The 20,063-nt window shown below is 31.3% G+C and overlaps 1 protein-coding gene across 1 annotated transcript in view; it reads right to left on the bottom strand.

The window, feature by feature from the left end:
- Nucleotides 1-1,428: 1,428 nt before the first annotated feature.
- The window catches only part of LOC105623399, a 92,837-nt gene continuing 74,202 nt past the window's right edge, over nt 1,429-20,063 (bottom strand). Inside the window, exon 3 of the mRNA XM_012204792.1 lies at nt 1,429-2,838. Within this exon, the coding sequence (XP_012060182.1) occupies nt 1,429-2,838 (1,410 nt within the window). The remainder of the gene's footprint in view (nt 2,839-20,063) is intronic.

The raw sequence follows: 20,063 nt of genomic DNA, 5'->3' as shown, positions 1-20,063 counted from the left end.
TTAAATACGTATATAATACTTATGCATTCCTTTCAAAGTAAATAGCTATATTTATTTGAAACATTCTTAAAATACAGTGAATTCTGTAAAGAAGTTTCGTCTATAAATTTTTTTAGAGTTATATTTTAAAGTTAAATTTTTGCTTTAGAAAACATATCAATTTGAAAGTCGATAAACAACGATTATACTTATCAGAGTTCAGAAATGGCACATTTGTATGCATTATCGACTTACCATCTTGCAATAGAATCAAAAATTACTTGCTCTAAAATGCAATGAAGATTACGAACCACCTAGGAGATACGCAATTACGACATGACCTGTTTTGCCGCCAGGAAGTACTTTCAGATTAAAGTTATTTCGTGTTCATTATCCAGCAATTTGATATTCTCTTATTTCGATGCCACCGGTAATTACCTCTTTCAGATAACGAGCATAAGAGACACGCATTGGTCAGCACGCTCTTGTCTTGCTTAAACGCGACCGAAGACTCTTCGCTTTTATCAATGTTCATCGAATCTCGACACGAACCGCGTCTCTCACCGCAAACGTTTGGGGATCGATATCGAAACCATTTCGGTGAACGCAATTTACTATCGTTACAGATTTTTAACCTTAACGTACATTAAAATGTTTTTTGTTGTGTGAAATTGTTAATAAAAATTGAGATCTATAATATATTATCTATTAATATATTATCAAAATTAAATTATAGATAATTTTTTTAATGATTTTTTAATTATCTCAAATTGTTTTCATTATTTATATTCTTATCTATCATAAGCTGTATAAATTTTTTATTATAATTATATGGAAAATATCTAAAGAAATATTTTCTTTATAATTAAATAATATTATTCAAATAAAACTTTAGATTGATTACAAGTAATTTGATAAAATTGTATGTTAAAGATTTTTTTATATGTTGCTTTTATATTTGCAAACGTATATTGCAATTAATTATTTTTGATAAAATAGAAATATTTAATATTACTTGTAGGTTAAAAGCTTATTAAAAATAAATTTTTATAATAATTAGATTAGATTACTCATAAAATTTAATTATATTAACAAAAGAATTTTTAAAAATATCTAATTAAATCTTTATTATTCTTATCGAAATTTGTATTATCTGTACTTAAATCTCATGGACTGAAATTTAATACGACAAATAAAAATTTATTTTCAAATTATATTCAATTTCTCGAAATGTTTATGTATTCAAAGTTGATATAACTAAATTGACTCACTGAAACTGTAGCCATATCGATCCCCTATACCGAGAATATATCAAAATTTTAGTATGATACACGTCATGTGTTATCCTCTCGTCGTATGAATGTGGAGTAAGTCGTAACCTACAGTAATTGCTATGTACACGTAAGTTTACAATGACGTTCACACACAAATCAATCTCCGATCATCCAGTTACATCGCCAGTCTCTCCAATGGGAATCTCGTTGTAGATCGCAGGACCGTGTCAGCTTTATCGCAACCACCGTCCTCGCAGTTCTTTTCATCTAACCTAAATGTCGTAATTTCCGTGATAATTTCGTCAGAAGTTTCCAATGTGCTGGACTCTACTGTGACGACACTCGTGACGGTCGAGGACGACTCCTCGTCGACGAGCGAGGAGTATGATAGCGTAGTCGAAGAGTCCTCATCGGATTCCTGCCAAGGCAAGGACGAGGAAAGGGGAACTGGCGAGAATTGAGGCAGAGGAGTTGTAATATAGGCGCACGTATCTACAGGAACTTTGGTGGTTGACGCTATTTTGCTCCTCGACGTCGCTGGTATCGACTTCGTTCGATCCGGCAAATTCGCGATATCTGAGAAAAACTTTCCTATCCTACGCGAATCCACCGGTTTCATTATATGATTCCTTGAAGACGGTGGTAGCTTTTTACGGTCAAACGATGACGAGCTCGGCCTTATGATGGAGAAGAGAGCGGTTGACGCACCAGGAGGAAACGGCGAAGAGGACAATATGGCTGTCGAGACCCGCTGCTCCTCGCTGGCGAGCGCCATTAGCAACGGAGAGACCTGGGACGAGAATGTCGTGCCAAGCTCGTACTGCTTCCGGAATGGCGGTGCCACCATACTTCCCTGGCTCGTCTGCTGCAGACCCGTCCTCTTCCTCTTCTTCTTCTTCCCGTCCGTCAAATCAGGCTTTTTACTTTGACTATCGGCGACGCTGACGTTTGGCTTTTTCGCATTTGACGTTGATGCTTTGTTCTTACCGAGCGTGAGGTTCCTGCCGCCGTCGTCTATCCGCGATTTCCGCTTCTTCGCCGGCACCGAGAGGGCCTGCCGCCTGCAAGCTTCCTCGCTGGCTGCCCCCTCGCAGGATCTCTTGGATTCCGGCATGTTGTTGCTGGCGCTGATGATCTCCGATGACGCCTCTACGATGTCCGTTACTGATTTTGCAATCGATTCCTCAGGGCCTTGGCATTGGGGACCGGGCTGCTCGCCTGATTTGCATCGTCGCTTACGCTTCTTTCTCTTCTTTCGCTTGCGACATCTGAACCTGTCCCTACCATCCTTTTCTTGGGATAATGTAGGGGGACAGATGTCAACTTGGCGATGACTATTGCCGTGATGACGTAATTTGTGTTTGGTATCGTTCTGTGTTTCGACCGGCCGTGTTAACACCCGGGCGTAGAGTGACAGCTTGCCCAGGTTGTGACCTTTGGCTTGTACTCTCCTCGGTTGACCGTAGCGATTCAAAGCGAGGTACAAAGTTTTATTCACTGTAGACCAACGTATCGAGCTATACGTGTTGTAGTTTCCGTCGAATATATCCTCCTTGAAGAGGCATTCCATTGCAGTAAGGTCACTCTGAAACAGAAAACAATTAATAAATTCATAAAATTCAATTTTATAATGTTGAAAGGGTCTTATAGATAAAATAGAAGCTATTGACGAGTTTATAAAGCAATTGCATTTATTTGGACTTTCCTAACTTATTATTTTTATCATTATTTTTATTCATTTTTAAGAAAATTTATTGGTGAAATTACTTTGCTTATTTAGCGTTGTATGATTGTTATGTATAATTGTTAAAACACATTAAATATTATGACAATTTATTTTGTTAATTGATAATATTATGTTTAACTAAGATGTTTCAGTTTGTTTTAATGTTCATATTTCAAAGCATGTAAGAGAATTTTCTGTTGGAAGAAATTGAGATTAATTAATTTAAAATATGAATTTTATTTTACAAAATATCTAAAAGAACATTTACAATTCTGTTTATAGATATATTAATTACATATAATAGCGTCGAGTATCTTATGAAACAAAGAGTAAGGAAAACGCATTTCCTTTGAAATAAAATTCTTGCCCTTTTTCCAGTCACTGGCTCAATTAAGCTTACGATGCATTCTCAGTTTGTACAGGGCACGATGTACTCTCAGTTGGCGCTATCCATTCGTTGCAGGATGCAATAATGGGCGATACACATGCGCAAAATGAGGTTAATGCAAGTTAAAGCACTAGTCCGTTTCCTTAGTGGGACATTAAGGATAATGCGGAACCGACCAGCTGCTTAACGATGGTGTAGGGTAGACATTGTGCCGTGATCTCGTCGTTTGCTTTATTATAACTTTGTAGTTGAACGGAAGCAGCCGTATTCTTCACAGACAATTACATTTGTCGGTTTAACTACGGAAAGACGAGTGGTTCGAATTGCTTCATCCTATGCCGCGTGGCACATTCTAGTGTACTTTACACGAAGAAATATAATAATTATAAACGCAAAAATAAATTCTATAAATACGTTGAAATAGTTATCTTGTAAAAATTTGATTTGTCACTATCAAAATAATAATTATTCGGATTCTAGCAATTCTCTTCTTCTGTAGATGAGAGTAAGAAAAGCGATCCAAGAGTGCAATTCTCGATAATTATCGAGTGATTTTGTAATGTGGTGTAGAAATCTTACCGGCGTGACGCCAATTACAGCGCCGCGAATCGCGAAGTTGTAGTAAATAATGATTTCATTAGAAACAAAACAACTAATGGCGACGGCGGTCGCAAAGAGTGTTAGAAGAATGCAACTACCATGCTACTTTATGACTCGGTTGCGCTGCTTGTTCTTCTTGTGACGGATAATTTATTGTTATCATATGATATGTTTCTAAATATTTAACGGAGATTCTCAGACCAATGCATTACATGAAGAAAAGGACAGCAATTTATTATGTTTAAGAATATTTAAAAATAATTTTTTTATAATTTTCTCGGGAATTAATTTTTTCTTAGATAATGTCTTATAATATTCACAGAATAGTTTTTGTTTACTTGAGAATTTCTTAAAGTATCTCGGAACGTTACTTTAAATAATAATCAAAAATCTTTTGTAAATATATTTTTATAATTTAATATTCAGATATATGTGATTATTTATAATCATTTATTTGTTATTATTAGGATGCTTTACGATCGCAAATTATAACACTTATTTATTATTCTACTAATGCGCGTAATGTGTGAGGTGTATCTTTTTGCTGTCATTAAACGGCTACTTTTTATATGGCATTATATGGCAAATTGTTAACAATTATCGGTACCAGTTTTTTTTGTCTCGATAAAGATCGTGTGATTCACTTGCGAGTGTAGACAGATGACATTTCGTCAATGATTCGCGAATTAACCGCATTCTCGAGCGAGAATAACTCGTTGCTAAGAATTATGAACAATGCAACTTTTTCTTTATTTGGAATTGAGTTTAAATCGTTCACACATTTGCGTCGTGTACATTTATTAAAGAATCCTGAATGCCTGATCATTTCGCGAAGATCTGTCGTTCTATTTTAGACTTCTAAAGCGTTTTTGCATGCTATTCTAGATGTTCTGTATCTCTTATATTGATGAATTTTGATGATTACTATATGAAGAGGAAGAATTGGTCAGAAATGAAATCGTTGAAACTTGGGAGTCAAATTTTATAAAAAATATTACATTTATTATTCTTTTCCAATCAATTAGTTTTTGCAATATTAAAAGAATATTGTCTGATTTGATAAATTAATAATTAATAGAATTCAGTCAGAATATACTTGAAATGATTCATATTGCTTTCAGAGGAAACGAATCGTATTAACATTAATTATTCCATCTTGAATTAATTCTGATTAATATATATATATATAAGAAAATATATTACGTTATTTTATTTGTATTTAAATATACAGCAATATAACACAGAAAGATGTAATTCGAGAGAGTAAGCAACATGTGCTTTGTTCGGTTCTGGCAGTTAACGAGGTGCAATCGAGTTGACGATAATAATTAGGGTCGTGATAATGAATTACGTACACTCCTTTATCGTGTAATTGCAGAGTTAAGAATCATTGATTGCGCGTGCATATTTGCACGTACACATGGAACCAGTTATTCGAAGAGCCTTAGAAGTACCGCTGATCATTCTTCATTTGGTAATGAATACTGTTATCAGTACTTAAGAAACATTTCTCAGTGCATGATTATATGCTTATTATTTCTGTTGATTGTACTAAAATCAGGAATCATCACATATATCAATACTAGTTTTCGATGGCGAAAGAAATATGATGAAAGATCGATGAAAGATTTACCAAGACTAGGATTTTGCATATAATAAGACTAAAAAAACTCTTTAAAAAATAAAAAATATAAGCCAAGTGCATAAAAAAGATATTGAATATTACGTTCCTTTTAATAAAAAACGGAAATACATACAAAATAAATGTAATTAGCCAAGTATTTCATAACGCAAAACACATAAGATAGATTAAAAGTGAAAATGGTCAACTGGATTATGGAATGAAGAAAAAACTTGGTCGCATTAAAACGCAATATTCTAGAACTAATATGTTCTCATGGTACGGAAATTATTTGTAATACAAATTAATAAAAACAGACAATCATAAAATAGTTGCAAAACTGTTGTGTTTTGTGAAACGCAGCTATTAATGAATATTGATAGAGCCTAAAGCCAAGAGCACAGAGTCTTATATAAAGCATAAGACATAAGAAATTCAACCAGAGTTCTTTATTTCATGGAAAGAAACGAAATAAAGGACTTTGATTCATTTTCTTATGCATACCTTTTGCGTTATATATATATATTGTGTTCTTAATTTAAATCCTTGTGTGCCGATATAGAAATCCAGTCCGAGGTCTTGGACGGAAAAAGAATTAACCAATTGCATTGGTTATGTGACCAAATTTATCGAATGTGATTTGTTATTTCTTTCTCTGTCCTATATCTCGGTTTCTAGTATTGTGGATACAAAATTTAAGGAGAGAAACTCAAGTAAAAATAGCTAATAATTTATTAATTTTCGATAATTTATTGTGAAGAATGTATCGAATCAATCGTTTTGAAACTTTTAGTATACTTTATTATTTAATTGTAGATTTGAAAAAAAAATGTTTATATATTTAAATGTTAATATTATAAGGATGTATGTATAACTATTAAAAAAAAAGGTGTTTTGCGCCGTGAAGTGTAGAGACTGCTGTTCTTATCTGACATAAAAAATTCAAAATGGAAATGTTAGTTAATGAATATATGCTCAACATGAACGTATTTTTAAGTTAAAAAAAGCAAAAATAAGTAAATAGTGACATTTAAAAAAAAAGCTATGTTTTAAAATAAATAATAATTTAAAAAAATTGTTTATTTCAAAAACATTTATATAAAAATAAGTTCATGCTGTGAAAAAGATGCTATAGAATAATTTGTATTTAACGCATATTTGTACGCAAGAAGAAATTTGTTGTTTAAAAATTGTTTGAGTTATATTCACACCGCTCGAAAAATGTCGTTTCGAGAAAAACGCATTTAAAGTTTTCGATACAGAAAAACATTTTTTGGAAACTTACGGCCGTTTTATTAATATGCAATATCATACATCTTCCTATCCTTTTTCCTCAATATACTAATAAAGAACTAATGTTGCTCTTTTCGAGCAACTACAAAGGAACTAACAGGAAGGGCGACGCGTATTTACCTGAGAGTACCGTTCGGCATAGCACGTTGCCGCCACTAATAGCTGTACAGTTGCCTTAAATTTTCCATCCTATGGCTTTGACATTTTGTTCTATATGTTATTGATATTGATTTATGCAAAAAAAATTTCGATTTTTTTCAACCTTCTACACACATGAGTTTCTCTCCTTAACAAATTGTATCACTCTACTTATAACAATTCAATTATTGTAATTAAGAGAATTCAGGTTATAATATATTTTACATATCCGAAAATAAAGCTTTTTTTCTTTTTGCATTTAATGTGCATCATAAAGATCTAAAATGATCCGTAAAAAAAATTTTTTTTAAAAGAAAAAATATGCGCCATGTGCATAAAAAAAGTATCAAATATTCTCTTAATAAAAAACGGATTTGAAATATATAAGTGCAATTAGCTAACAAAGGATCATTTCGATTTATAACAAGTTAGTCAAAATCCTTAATATCAGTAAAAGTTGACAGTGTCAGATATAAATTAAGAAAAAAGATAAAACCATATAAAAAAAGTCACAGATTCTAAGAAATTTAATGCCAGAGGAACTGTAATTTTCAAATGCCATAATTCTGAAAGTTCTTATGAAGAAAGGGTTTGTAACTAATATTCTGGAAGAAATATTTCAACGTCTGTTATAAAGATATACTATGAATAATTGGGAGTTTTGTTTAAGATATTTGTATTGACCTTGAAAGCGTTGAAAGCATTTTCCAAAGTCATTCAAATTAATATCATCATCTAATACCTTCTTTAAAACTCTATTACTTTTATTTCAAACATTTTTTATATAAATCAATATTTTTTAAGATATTAGCCAGAACTTTTATCATGCACTATAATATCAAATTTCTTGGAACGATAATTCTTATATATGTGCATTAATGTTCACTTATATTGCTAATTTTAATGTAATATTATTTGAATGAAGGCATTGTGAGAGGCAGCTTAATGGTCTAAATACATGTATGTGTCACACTGAAAAAATGAAATAGTTTCTTTTCGAGACTCGATCTCCAAATGTCGGCTGCATTAATTTTATTTGGATTGGTCGAAAAATGCCGATAACATTATACAATAAAAGTGTTTTTAGATTTTTGATTACGGTTTTGTTTTAGTTTCTGAGTAATTTTAATTTAAAGTTTGTTGTCAAAATTTCAGATAGAAAGAAAAATTGATAGTAGCATTACGAATCGGCGAACATATACGCAATGACGTTCACACGTCAAGCAGTCAAGTGTTTTGTATTTTTGTGCACTTGGCTCGTTTTGTATTTTTATGCACTTGGTGACGCGATGCTATCGCGTCGCTTGATTTAATATTTTGAAAATAATTCGCAAATAATTTCAAACGATTTTATACAAATTCTTTTAATATTTTATTTACATTATAAGACGGAATTTAATTTATTCAACTCCTTATATATTTCTCCTACATATTTCTTCTTTTTTTTCAAGACAAAATAAATGTTTAATTTTATTCCAGCCAAAATGATCAAAGATAACCGAAAACATAAGCATGTAATTATATATGCAATATTCGATTCTATTTTGGTAAAGATACCGCCAAGATAGAAATTATTTATGATATTCTAATCGTTCTATGGTAAATCGCATGTAATACATCAATGAAGAAATGCGATATGAACCTGGCGTTCAACTGCTTAAATGCGTTACATCTAATCCAATTAGTGAATTAATTGCGTTATTAGGTATCGGTTCGAAGGGATAACACGCACCATGCCAATAATCGTAAATCACGGGATTGAATTTTTAATTTCATTTATATGCTATAGTAGTCACGCTACTTGCGATATTATCAGATTTATATCGTGTAGAAACAATCCCGAAATGTGTGTGTGTGTGTGTGTGTGTGCGTGCGTGCGTGCGTGCGTGCGTGCGTGCGTGCGTGCGTGCGTGCGTGTTTTAATAGCACAATTTTTTTTGTTAGTAAAGACTTTCATCTATTTGCTATGGAAGACTCCATACATTAAGTATATATTATATTTCTAAAATTCTGTCTTATATCCTTGTTCCTTTTTTCGATATTTAACATATTAGTATTATTTTAATAGTAAATCATATATGATTGCGCGTTTTGTTATCTTAAAATAACAGTAAAAAGTTTTGTATCATTATAGTTATACTGTTATTTTCTTCTGTATATACAAATCTTTTGTATGATACAAATATCGATAAATTTCTTTCATTTCATGATAAATGAAAGATATCGATAGAATTATTAGTATTATGCATTAATGTATATATTGTATTAATTGTACATAACTCTGTCTTCTAAGTTTGTTTTACAGTGATGACGAGCTGAGGTATATTATATACATATACATATATGCTCAATTTATTCAATTTTAAAAGTGACCTAAATTTCTCTGTTGTGAATTTTCAAAAGTGTGCAGGGAAGATTTATTTAACATAATTGTGCCGTAGATTTAAACAGCTATTGTGAAATTACAATAACATTTTGGTAAAGTATATATAAATCTCTAATGCGCGATATGTCAGTTTTGTAAATTCACAAGCAAATTTCTATTATAAATTTGTATTGTGAAATCACAGCAAAACGTTACGTGATTTGTAAATTTACTGTACATTTTTATTGTAAGGGTATTGTAAATTCATAATATTTCTATTATAAGGGTATTATAAATATTTTTAACATTCGTATATATTATAGCTCTTGGATATTTTCAGATATTTTCTTTCTCACGGATGCGAACTCGGCGGAAAGGTTCAGTACTCTGAGGGTATACGGAAAGAATAGTTTTACTGAAATATCTAAAAATTTAGCTAAATTTTTAAATACTTCAGCAAATTTTATTTTGTCCGTGTAAAATCCATTGATGAGGAAGCTAACGTGTGCCTCGTCGTCGATTTAATTGAAAATAAACGAATCGTAGTCGGTTCGTTGTATCGCGCGTTTGCTTTAGGAGTGTCATAAAAGTTATCGGACAAATGGACTTTTCATAAAACCTATGGCATTCTAATTCGATGGCGTAATCATATCTTCGATGTTTCGACAGGAAAGTGAAACTCTCATTGAGACATTGCTTACATATGACCTCTGCGGCGGTCATTGCACGCTCTCACGCCAAGTGCTCCGGGCACGAGGTGATGCCGGCCGCGTAATGTCACGCACTTCGCAATGGTGCAGTGTTCGTGCGGTTTAGCAACTACTGTTGCTGTCGATTAATTGAGGACACGCTCTGTCTGTCGGCAAACAATTCAGTTCTTAGCGGTAAGAAGCGATCGATTGATTCGTCTCGGCTATATTCTGTAAATCGAATTATGCGGTCGTTATGAATTGATAATGACAGTTGCGCAGTTTTTTTACTACATAAAATATCTGTGCAACTATCATTATGAACACATAACGATTGCATAACGAGTTACAGAATTTCGCTGATGAGTCACCCAAAAAAGAAGTTATATAACTTCGGTCAGGACGCTCATTTTTCTGCGTTTATTTACCTGCATCTGAATGATTTTCGCATTTAATATGATTCGGTCAAAGCCTAACTCTAGTAGTTTTTTTTTAAACTAGCTCGTGACGAGGGATTGGATCCTATTTCCTGAATTGTCTAGATTGTTAGACAATCGGCAATGGTACCAACTTTTCTCTTATTAGAAACGCTTGTCACGTCTACCAGTCTTTTCGCTCGTACCTATAGCATCACTTGTGTCTCACTAGAACTAGCAGTTAGGACGTATGATTGAATCAATGTTAAACATGATGTCGACGTAAACCAGAAGTGACGAACTCGATACGATCGATTCATCTTCTTTCGTGTAGGGATTAATTTTTATTCGGCATTTATCGTGTGTTTCGCATGTACTTGTCAACGTGTGGTGTTGATTCCACCGATCGAACTGGAAGCCCTATCATGGGTTTTATAAACGTGATATACCACAGTATCGCGCGAAAGACTTTTATTAATAATTAATTCGCGTGCGATTATATAGTATATTATCTGTGTGTTTTTCATCTTGTGCGAGAGGATGACAATCCAATCCTGAGAAAGTCTAGGAGAACTGCAACGGAGCTTTGGAGTGAATATCATTTCTTTATATAAATTTATATAAAATTAATCGTTTTTTTTATATTCTTAAAAATCATTTTATTTTACAATAATTTGAAAATATTGAAAATGATAATTAGAAAAACGAAGCGTAATTTTATAAAGTTATTTTTGTTAAAATTTATTTCAGAAAATTTATAATTATTTTCGTAAATGTTTAATTTAATGATGATGAATAAAATAATTTGATGCTTAAAGAATTATATCATAAATTTGAAAAACTACATATTTTCAAGGAAATACGTTTATAATTATCTTTTGGTCATGAACAAAATTAAGAACAAGTCAATATTGGATTAGTTAACAAAATTTGGAATTCTGTGCTCATTTTTGATAAAGTTATCGCGCAGATTTTCAATCACACAATTCTCCTCTTTCAATGACTTTCATGAGATGAGGGAGCTAATTTATATATTTATAAGAATAAAATATATACATACATTTTTAATGCAAAATTACTTTCTTTTTCAATTGAATCATTTATTCAGATGATACAGAAAATAAGAATCATACTAAGAAAAATATTTGGACGAAACAGAAGATTCTAATTAGGCATAGCAATTACAATTCCTGTTATCTCAATTAGAATTTAATAAATTTAATCAGAAAATTCAAATTCCATTTTCAACTAGAATCCGATTTAACCAATTAAACCAATTACATTTTTTTAATGCGGGTCTGGTATCCAGATTCGCGCATTGGCATGGCTGTCGAATCTCGGGTCACGGAGTATATTCTTGTTTCAACATCAAAAAGAACTGCGCTCGTAAAACACGCGAAATACGACGTTGGTGTCACGCGAGAAGACACATTACCAGAGGGGAGTTGCCAGTGCAGTGGTTCTTTAGCAGTGCGGCATTGGGTAATTTTCCGTCTGTCGAATTGTCTCTTTAACTTCAGCCAGCGGGTGAATTCTGACGAGTATCCCGCTGTGAGATGTCAGGATTGGTATTCGCGTATAATATGTTAAGAAGACTCCGGAGAATTAATTCGATATTGCAATTATCAAGAACTTATATGTTAATATATTTTATCGTGTGAACGTAATGCATGTCTAACAATATATTATATATAAATATATAAATTTTGCAGTCTTTTTATACATTACATATAGAAGTGAAATTATTAATATTTTTTGATATATGTAGTAAAACGTTACAATACAAATAATGGTTTTTTATTCGTTGAAACTTATGTGCTGAATTACATAAAGTCGTGAAAAAGTGTATCGAACATTTATCTTTAAAAAAAACAAAAAAATGACGGTTATATAATCTATATTACTTAAGATATAATCGGAGAATCGAACTGCCCTAAATTTTGTTAGACTTTTAAAATATTTCTGTCATGAATATCATCCGATCAAGTCAACATTCACGATCCTATTTTCGTGTGATAACATTATTTATTCCCGTGATTTTTAAATTGGAATAATATGACAAAAATTAGAGAAATTTAAGTATAATCAGAGTGAGAGTTGAAGCCACGAGTACTGTCAAGGCGTGTTCATTTCCATGGGATTATTTAGAGCTATTCTTTTAAACGCCCACCGGTCACCCACGAGCCACCAGTCGCCGCTACAACAAGAGGGATCTTCGAGTTTGTCTCTTTGGTCTAAACGAGATGGGTCGAATGGAACTCGAGAGTGAGTCTCTCTCGAATCCTCTGTTCTTCCACTTTCTTTCACCTTCTGACACAGACATATACGCGGCACATAAACAGCCGTCTATCATAATATTTGTGCTCGTGTCGGCGACTTGAATTATGTTGTAACGACCAGTCACGAGAAGAAGACGATCCAAAAGAAAGAGTTACATGTATTCGTGCGTATGCATGAACAAGGGGATGAGGGGTAGCGGGGGAAGGTTTGTGGGTGCGCGCATGGGCCTGATGTACGATGGGCCAGATGAGGACGAGAGTCGTGTCCGATTTTAACGAGAATACACCCAGATTGGATTCTGATAAAATATCGAACTTTATCCCAAATTGAACCCATGATGGGCGGGGAAAACAGCTCTCACGGATTAATCTTTCATTCCAATGAATCAAACGCGAGATTTCGACAAGTCTTGAATATTGCGTAGATCATCATTTTCCTGTTGCGTTTATTTGAATATTTTGAAAAAGTGCAGATAAGGGTACTATTCTTTTCTTTTCATATATTTTGTTAACAGGACTGCAAAATATATGTATTTGTAATATAAAATACAAAATACTGTCAATCTTAATAACTACTCTAAATGGACTATTGTTGATATAGTTCAATTAGAGTGGTTACTAAGATTAATAATATTTTATATTTTGTATTTTACAAATACAAAATACATGTATTTTGTCCAGCCCTGTTGAAATCTTAATGACTTTTGATTTAAAAACTAATATGAAATTAAATCGATCGAAATAAATTTTGAGAGATTATCACTTATCGATATTTAGCATATCTTCGTTATTCGAAACAATTTTAATAGTCGCGATAATTCTGAAAAAATAAAGAAAATACCTGATTTGGGTTATAATTTATGGATCCAGATTCATCTTGATTACAAGCATGTTACATACGTGTTTTATGTGCATAAAAACACAGCTGAAGATAGATACATTCTATTAAAACCTGCTGCTGACGATATGGTTACGAAGATACAAGATACTATTATTTATTACTTCATCTTTAATTAGCTATGTGTTTTTAACTTCACATTTAAAAATATTTCTATTTTATGACTTCTCAGATGTCACTAATAAATCTTATTGGTGTTTTTCCATTAATAGAATATATTAAAATTATCAGTAAATATTTGTATTATTAATAAAAAACGTAATAAATTTCTAAATTTAATTTTTAAAAGATTTTTTTATCGTTTTACTGCAATAATGTATTTATTTGTGCATTTATAAATATAGTATTTAGAAAATTACTATTATTAATTTTTCTTACTTGATGAGTTATGTATTTTTTTATTATTTTAAAATGGAAAATTGTGTAAATATATTCAAAAATTAATATTTTTGGAAGATTCAAGAAAAATGACAAATTTCTATAAAACACAGAAGACAATACTTTCTTATGCGTTTTGTAAGTCATAAATTACGAAGGCAATGAAAAAACTTTTTTTATATAACAGAGCACATGTTAATGAATCTTCAGGATATCTTTAAAATATATCTTTACGTGTGATGATACAACTGACTGACAGAGCGAGAAACATCAGTTTTCCATCGGCCGATCGTCATGTGAGCGAAGCACATGTGCGCTGAAATCGTAAAAAGAAACTTGCTTCGCGGCGAGAAAATCCGAGAATTGACTCACCCTGAGATCAACGAATCTGGAGTCGCCTGGACCATATTTATGTGTGACACCCTGTTTCTCGATAAGGCCGGCAGCTAATTAAACTTGAAAGCCAGCTGAGTTACAAGAAACACCCCCCCTGCTGTTGTTTGACGTTGTTCCATGTTTAAAACAAGGTCCATGAATCGTTTTCGACGATTCCGTGAGATTCCGGTCTGAGCGTGTAATATTATGTGAAGGAATGCATTTTAAAACTTTTATTACGTAATTATCATATAAAGAATTCAGAATAAAATCCATATTTTTCTCTATAAATTGTCACATTTGATAAAATTTCCGAAACAAAATTTAAAAAATTTTTATAAAATGTTTAATCTCTTCGATCTTTTGTATAAATCATTGAGTATAAATAATTTTTAATTTGGGGAAGAAACGAATTTATGAAAGTATATATTTAATATTATTTAATATATAAAATCGAATTTAATTAAAATATGATTAGATTTTCAGTTAAATAAAATATAATTAGATTGCAAGGAAGAACTGATATTGCTTATTATTTCCAAACTCTATTTCCGTATTTATCCGTAGAATTATGCTATAATTAGCCGACACGTTACATTTTCTCACTGCCTTAGCAATGGTGAGTTATTCCGCTTTATTCCAAACTATTAAAACTGAGTTTCATCTTATAATTCAAACAAACAACGCATACTATGCTAAAATGAAAATAACTTGACCAGAAAGAGCTGGCATGTCGTTATTTCGTTTATAACGAATTCAATAGTAAGCTTCGGAAATAGTACTCTGAAATATTTCCGCAAATACAGTATATTTTGCTAAGATTTTATATGTCTTCTAATTTCTCCCGGAAGCAAGTAGACTGAAAACGTAAAATAAAAAATCTTCAAAAGATATCAAAAGATATAGAAAACGTAAAATAAACGATAAAAATTAGATGAATTATCATTGTGTTTTAGTAGTAAACGTAACATATTTGCCTTATCACGTAATAAAATTAATAAATGTTATTTTATCGACAATTCTCTTTAGAGAATGTTCTGTTTTATGTTAAGTGTCGCGGAAAAGGAGTGAATGGCAATCGAACGCTAGCAATACAATTTAAAATAGGCAGGAACAAAAACCTTCAGCGAGCTTTATCATTATTTATTCGTCTCGTTCGGTTTTATTGAATCGTTAGTCGTCCCGATCCGGTCGCGGAAAGAAAGGAGACTCGAGTTACTCTGGATATTCAACTGAGCCGCCATAACCATTCCCGCTTATCTTCGATTTAGCTCGCTTCGGCTGCGTGTTAATTTATATATATATATATCTACTATCTATCGCAAGATGGGTAAAGGTTGGTACGGAATCGCGTCTCATCAAGGGATGCCTGCGGCAGCTCTACTTATCAATGCGTGGGCGACTGGCTTGCCTCATTACGTTCGCAACTTGTTTTTTTCTTTACCACTTCGATGTGGACTTCCTCTTATTTCGCGAGATCGAAAAGCTAGAGGAAATGGAATTGATGAGGAATATCGATCATGAAAATTATTATGATACTGAAATTTAATATTAAAATACTTTCACGGAATTTTTTTTGAGCAGAAAGTTTGCTCGATGTTGGACAAACATAAAACATGCTAAATGCTAATTTATATTATTTTTGTTTTTTATTTTTGATTTTTTAATATCTACACAAAAAAAACATTTTGCTGAACTAAAAATTTAATTAGATAAAATAATTTTGTTAGTTTATTAGATATCTAGCTAAAATCAGTATAAGATAAATTTTTTACAAAATCGTTTTTTTTTTGTGTAGTTAATAAATAAAGTAGATACTGTTACGTAGAAACAATATTTTCTATAAATTAACAAATAATAATGTGTGTATAATATATCAAACTGTAAATGCGACAAAATGTAAATTTTTAAAATTAAAATAATATTGCGCATGTCGTTCTTTTTTGCAACAAGATATATCTAATCGAATGTCGTTAAAATAAAAATAAATGAGATAGCATGATATTTGCACCTCCCTTTTTGTATTACCTCCAGGTATTATCAAGTCTTTCATGCGGATGCATTCATAGCTGGTTGAGATGTGCGGAGGCCGCAGGGTGAACGAATTATGGGCTTGCGGAGTAGAAAATGGGTATATACAACCTCCGCGAAGTTAACACTCCATTTTCAGAATTTTGATATAATTGATGAAGTTTACTGGCTCTTCCTTAAAGAGTTCTAAAGTTTCTGATCTCTTTCGAAAACAATTTTACTGATATAATGAAAAATAGAAGTTTAAACATCTATAGTGCCAACATTACGTTTTTATTTATATGAAAATTGGTAACAATTTTTTTATTTTAATTACAATTGATTTGGCCAAATCATTCGCGATAAAATTTTTGAAACGTTGTTTAGAGTTCTTTTAAGGTTTCCAAAAATAAATTATAATTCAAGAAATTTCAGAAAATTTTCATCTAAGGATTGAAAAATTCATTAAAACTTTATTGACTAATTGTCAGAATTCTTTTCAATAAATTCCTTAAAAAAAAGCATAAAAAAATTAATTTTTGTCTCTTGAATTGTGGAAAAATATGACAATTAATATTATGTAAATGAAAATGTTCAATAGTCTTTTTTAAATACAATGCAGTTTCACAATATTTTCAAATGGATGCTCATAGCAAAGAATCACTATATTCCACGTTGCAATTATCTGATCGATGACTTGAAGAGTAATGTTATTCGTTTTTGTCATACAGAAATCCGAGAATCTTTGTTCTTCGTTTTGTAAAAAACGAAGAACAAAGAATTTCTCGGATCTTTGTATTCCTATAGTCAATTAACCGACTTTAAAAGTTTGTCGTACGGAAAAAACACACAAATGTAAATCTGAAATGTGGAAAATGATTATATATATTTAATACCGATAACTTTGTGCGGATGTTATGCATTGATTTGCATTTTATTGCGTGGGAATGATAATATAATCCGATTTGAAATCTCGCGGCATGTTATTTTATAACATCGATAAGCATCTCCGTCAGAGTACGTGATTTCAAAGTGATACAGGAAGTATTGTAGATAGTGGAATCTCAAGTCAAATGCTTTTCATACGGGAGCTTCGCAAATATGTTTCATATTTCATAAAAATTAATCCATCTTATTTTACATACAAAATTCTTTGGTTGACAATTTTAATTCAGGTTAATTTTGGGTTTATAAAATATGAAATTTTTCTTTATTTTTGTGTAGAACTATAGAACTATAAAGTGTTATTGAAATTCTATATATGAAACTTTTTTTATATTAATACAATGTGCTAATTTCATAGAGATATCAATATCAAGATATCTGTGAAGTTTAACATGTCATAGTAATATAAAGAAAACAACTATAGTTCTAGTAGCACTATAGTTTTACATAAAAATGTAAAGGAATGCCGCATTTTTTTAAACAAAAAATAAAAAATGAAACAATTAATGTGTTAATCTTGATATCCTCTAAGATTATTTTTAGATATAGTTCCAGTTGCAATACTATTATATATTTAAGGACATTCAGTCCTTAGTACATTAAGGATTTATATATTTAAGGATTTATATATTCGATTTTTATATTTAAAATCATCTTAGTGTATTAAAAGTATATTAAAAGTATATTAAAACATTATGGACCAATCTCAAAGCTATAACATTTTAAATATATTATTTAAGATGCTACGATCTGCCTACGATCATATATTTTTATTCCCGTTTATAATCTGTAAGATCTTTTTGTTCAATTAATTTTTTATTATTTTTTTTGAAAAAAGTTTGATTATTTTTCAATATTTTTATTACATTAACAAATAGGTTTTGAACTCAAATATAAAAATTTGTTAATAAAAATTGAAATTTGAGCAACAATGAAGACGAAATTTCAGAGTAAAATTTCGCTATGGTAAAACAGGTCCAGATTGCAAATAGAGAGTTAAGACGATCTTGAAATAAGGATGGATTACGATCAATATGATTAAAAAGGTCACTGAAAGCATGATCCGATATCTCGAATAATCATCCGCTCGTGTAACTAAACTTCCAATTAAACATTATCCGACCTAATCTCCACGGCCCTCTCTTTGCAACGAGATTTCTATACATCTCCGATTTCCATTTGCTGAGATCCGCCTTTGAAGTTGCACGAGCGCGGCAAAAGGCCTCGAATTCCACCGGATATAAATTAAGTATTTAAGATAATTAGCTGAAGCCCGTGTTTCTTGTGGAAATCAGCCCGTAACCTCGCGGGCATCGATATTATCTCGATGCGATGTTTTTTCTAAGAGTTTCCTTCATCATATTTATGTGGTCCGATTTACATACAAATACTTAGATCAAAGTCAGACCAATTCGTTATTTTAAATAAGAAAAATTATTATTAACAATTTCAAGTTAGATATCATGAAATTAAAGAGATCATAATTGATACAAATAAATAATATAAAGTTCGTACATTAACAAATAATTTTACAACATACGTATATTAATAAATTAAAAGCAAAAAATTTCTAATAAATACCAATTATAGTAGCCCATGATGCCACGTATTATATGAACTAGACTTTGATTCACGTATTTCTACATTTTCGCGCACATAATACGAATTGCCCTGTGGTTATTTCCAACTATTCGTTTGCTTAAACAATAATCATCGAGCTGTCTTCGCGGTGAAACGAAGCGTGGCGCTTACATCAATCCCTCCGGCAAAGTAATGCTTATTGTTTGTAACTCTTCATCGATACATGCAATACATGTATACCCACATAGAGTAAAGTAAATGTGAAAACTATATTTCTTGACGAGTAAATTTGATTAAGTTTGATTATTATTATTGAAATAATGGAATGATTAAAAAATAGAATCGATTGATTAAATGTATAGATTTTAAAAGTGATTCTGAATAATCTTTTTTTATTTAATCCATATTTAACATTATTTGTTCTGTTTTTCACATCGTTTTCAATGTATCGTTATCGATAACTACAGAGGAAATCAATACTTTTTATTTAGCTGCCGGATCTCCAAACCGTAAGTTGCTAAGCTTTATGCAACGATTATACACGAATTCGAAAAGATCTTATCAACAAGAATGCGAGATAAGCGGGCCAATTTACTGTCAATTTTCGTACAATATAATTTAGCGTGACATAATTCCCGGTATGGATCACATGAAAATCAATCATAATTCAATTGGGATAATCAGGTCAATTTTTTAACGTATTCTTTTGAAATTGAATAAATGAATTAGGAATTTTTGTTATGCAGTTTTTAGGAAGAATTAATATTTATTTTATTTTATGAAAAATATAGAATACAGATATTAAATTCTAAAAAAAGCTAGAAGATATATTTAATAATTTAAAAAACAAATACATGTTATTTATTTGAACAAAAGTGATGTTACACTTATTATGGAAATATTAAAAAAATCAATCGATTTCTCATTGATTATTTTTTGATTTGTAAATATGAAAATAAAAAAGAAAGAAGAAAGAGTTTTATCATACGAAGATTTATAACGATCAATCATGTGAATATATTACCTTGGACTTTTTATCTCATTGAAAAAGAGCTTGAGGCATTTAACGAGAGGCGGCAATCTTCATTCAGAAGCTTTCTTATTTCAT

This window comes from Atta cephalotes, assembly GCF_000143395.1.
Source record: "Atta cephalotes unplaced genomic scaffold scaffold00057, whole genome shotgun sequence".
In the NCBI taxonomy this organism is placed as follows: domain Eukaryota; kingdom Metazoa; phylum Arthropoda; class Insecta; order Hymenoptera; family Formicidae; genus Atta; species Atta cephalotes.
This window is presented reverse-complemented; position numbering and strand designations above follow the sequence as displayed.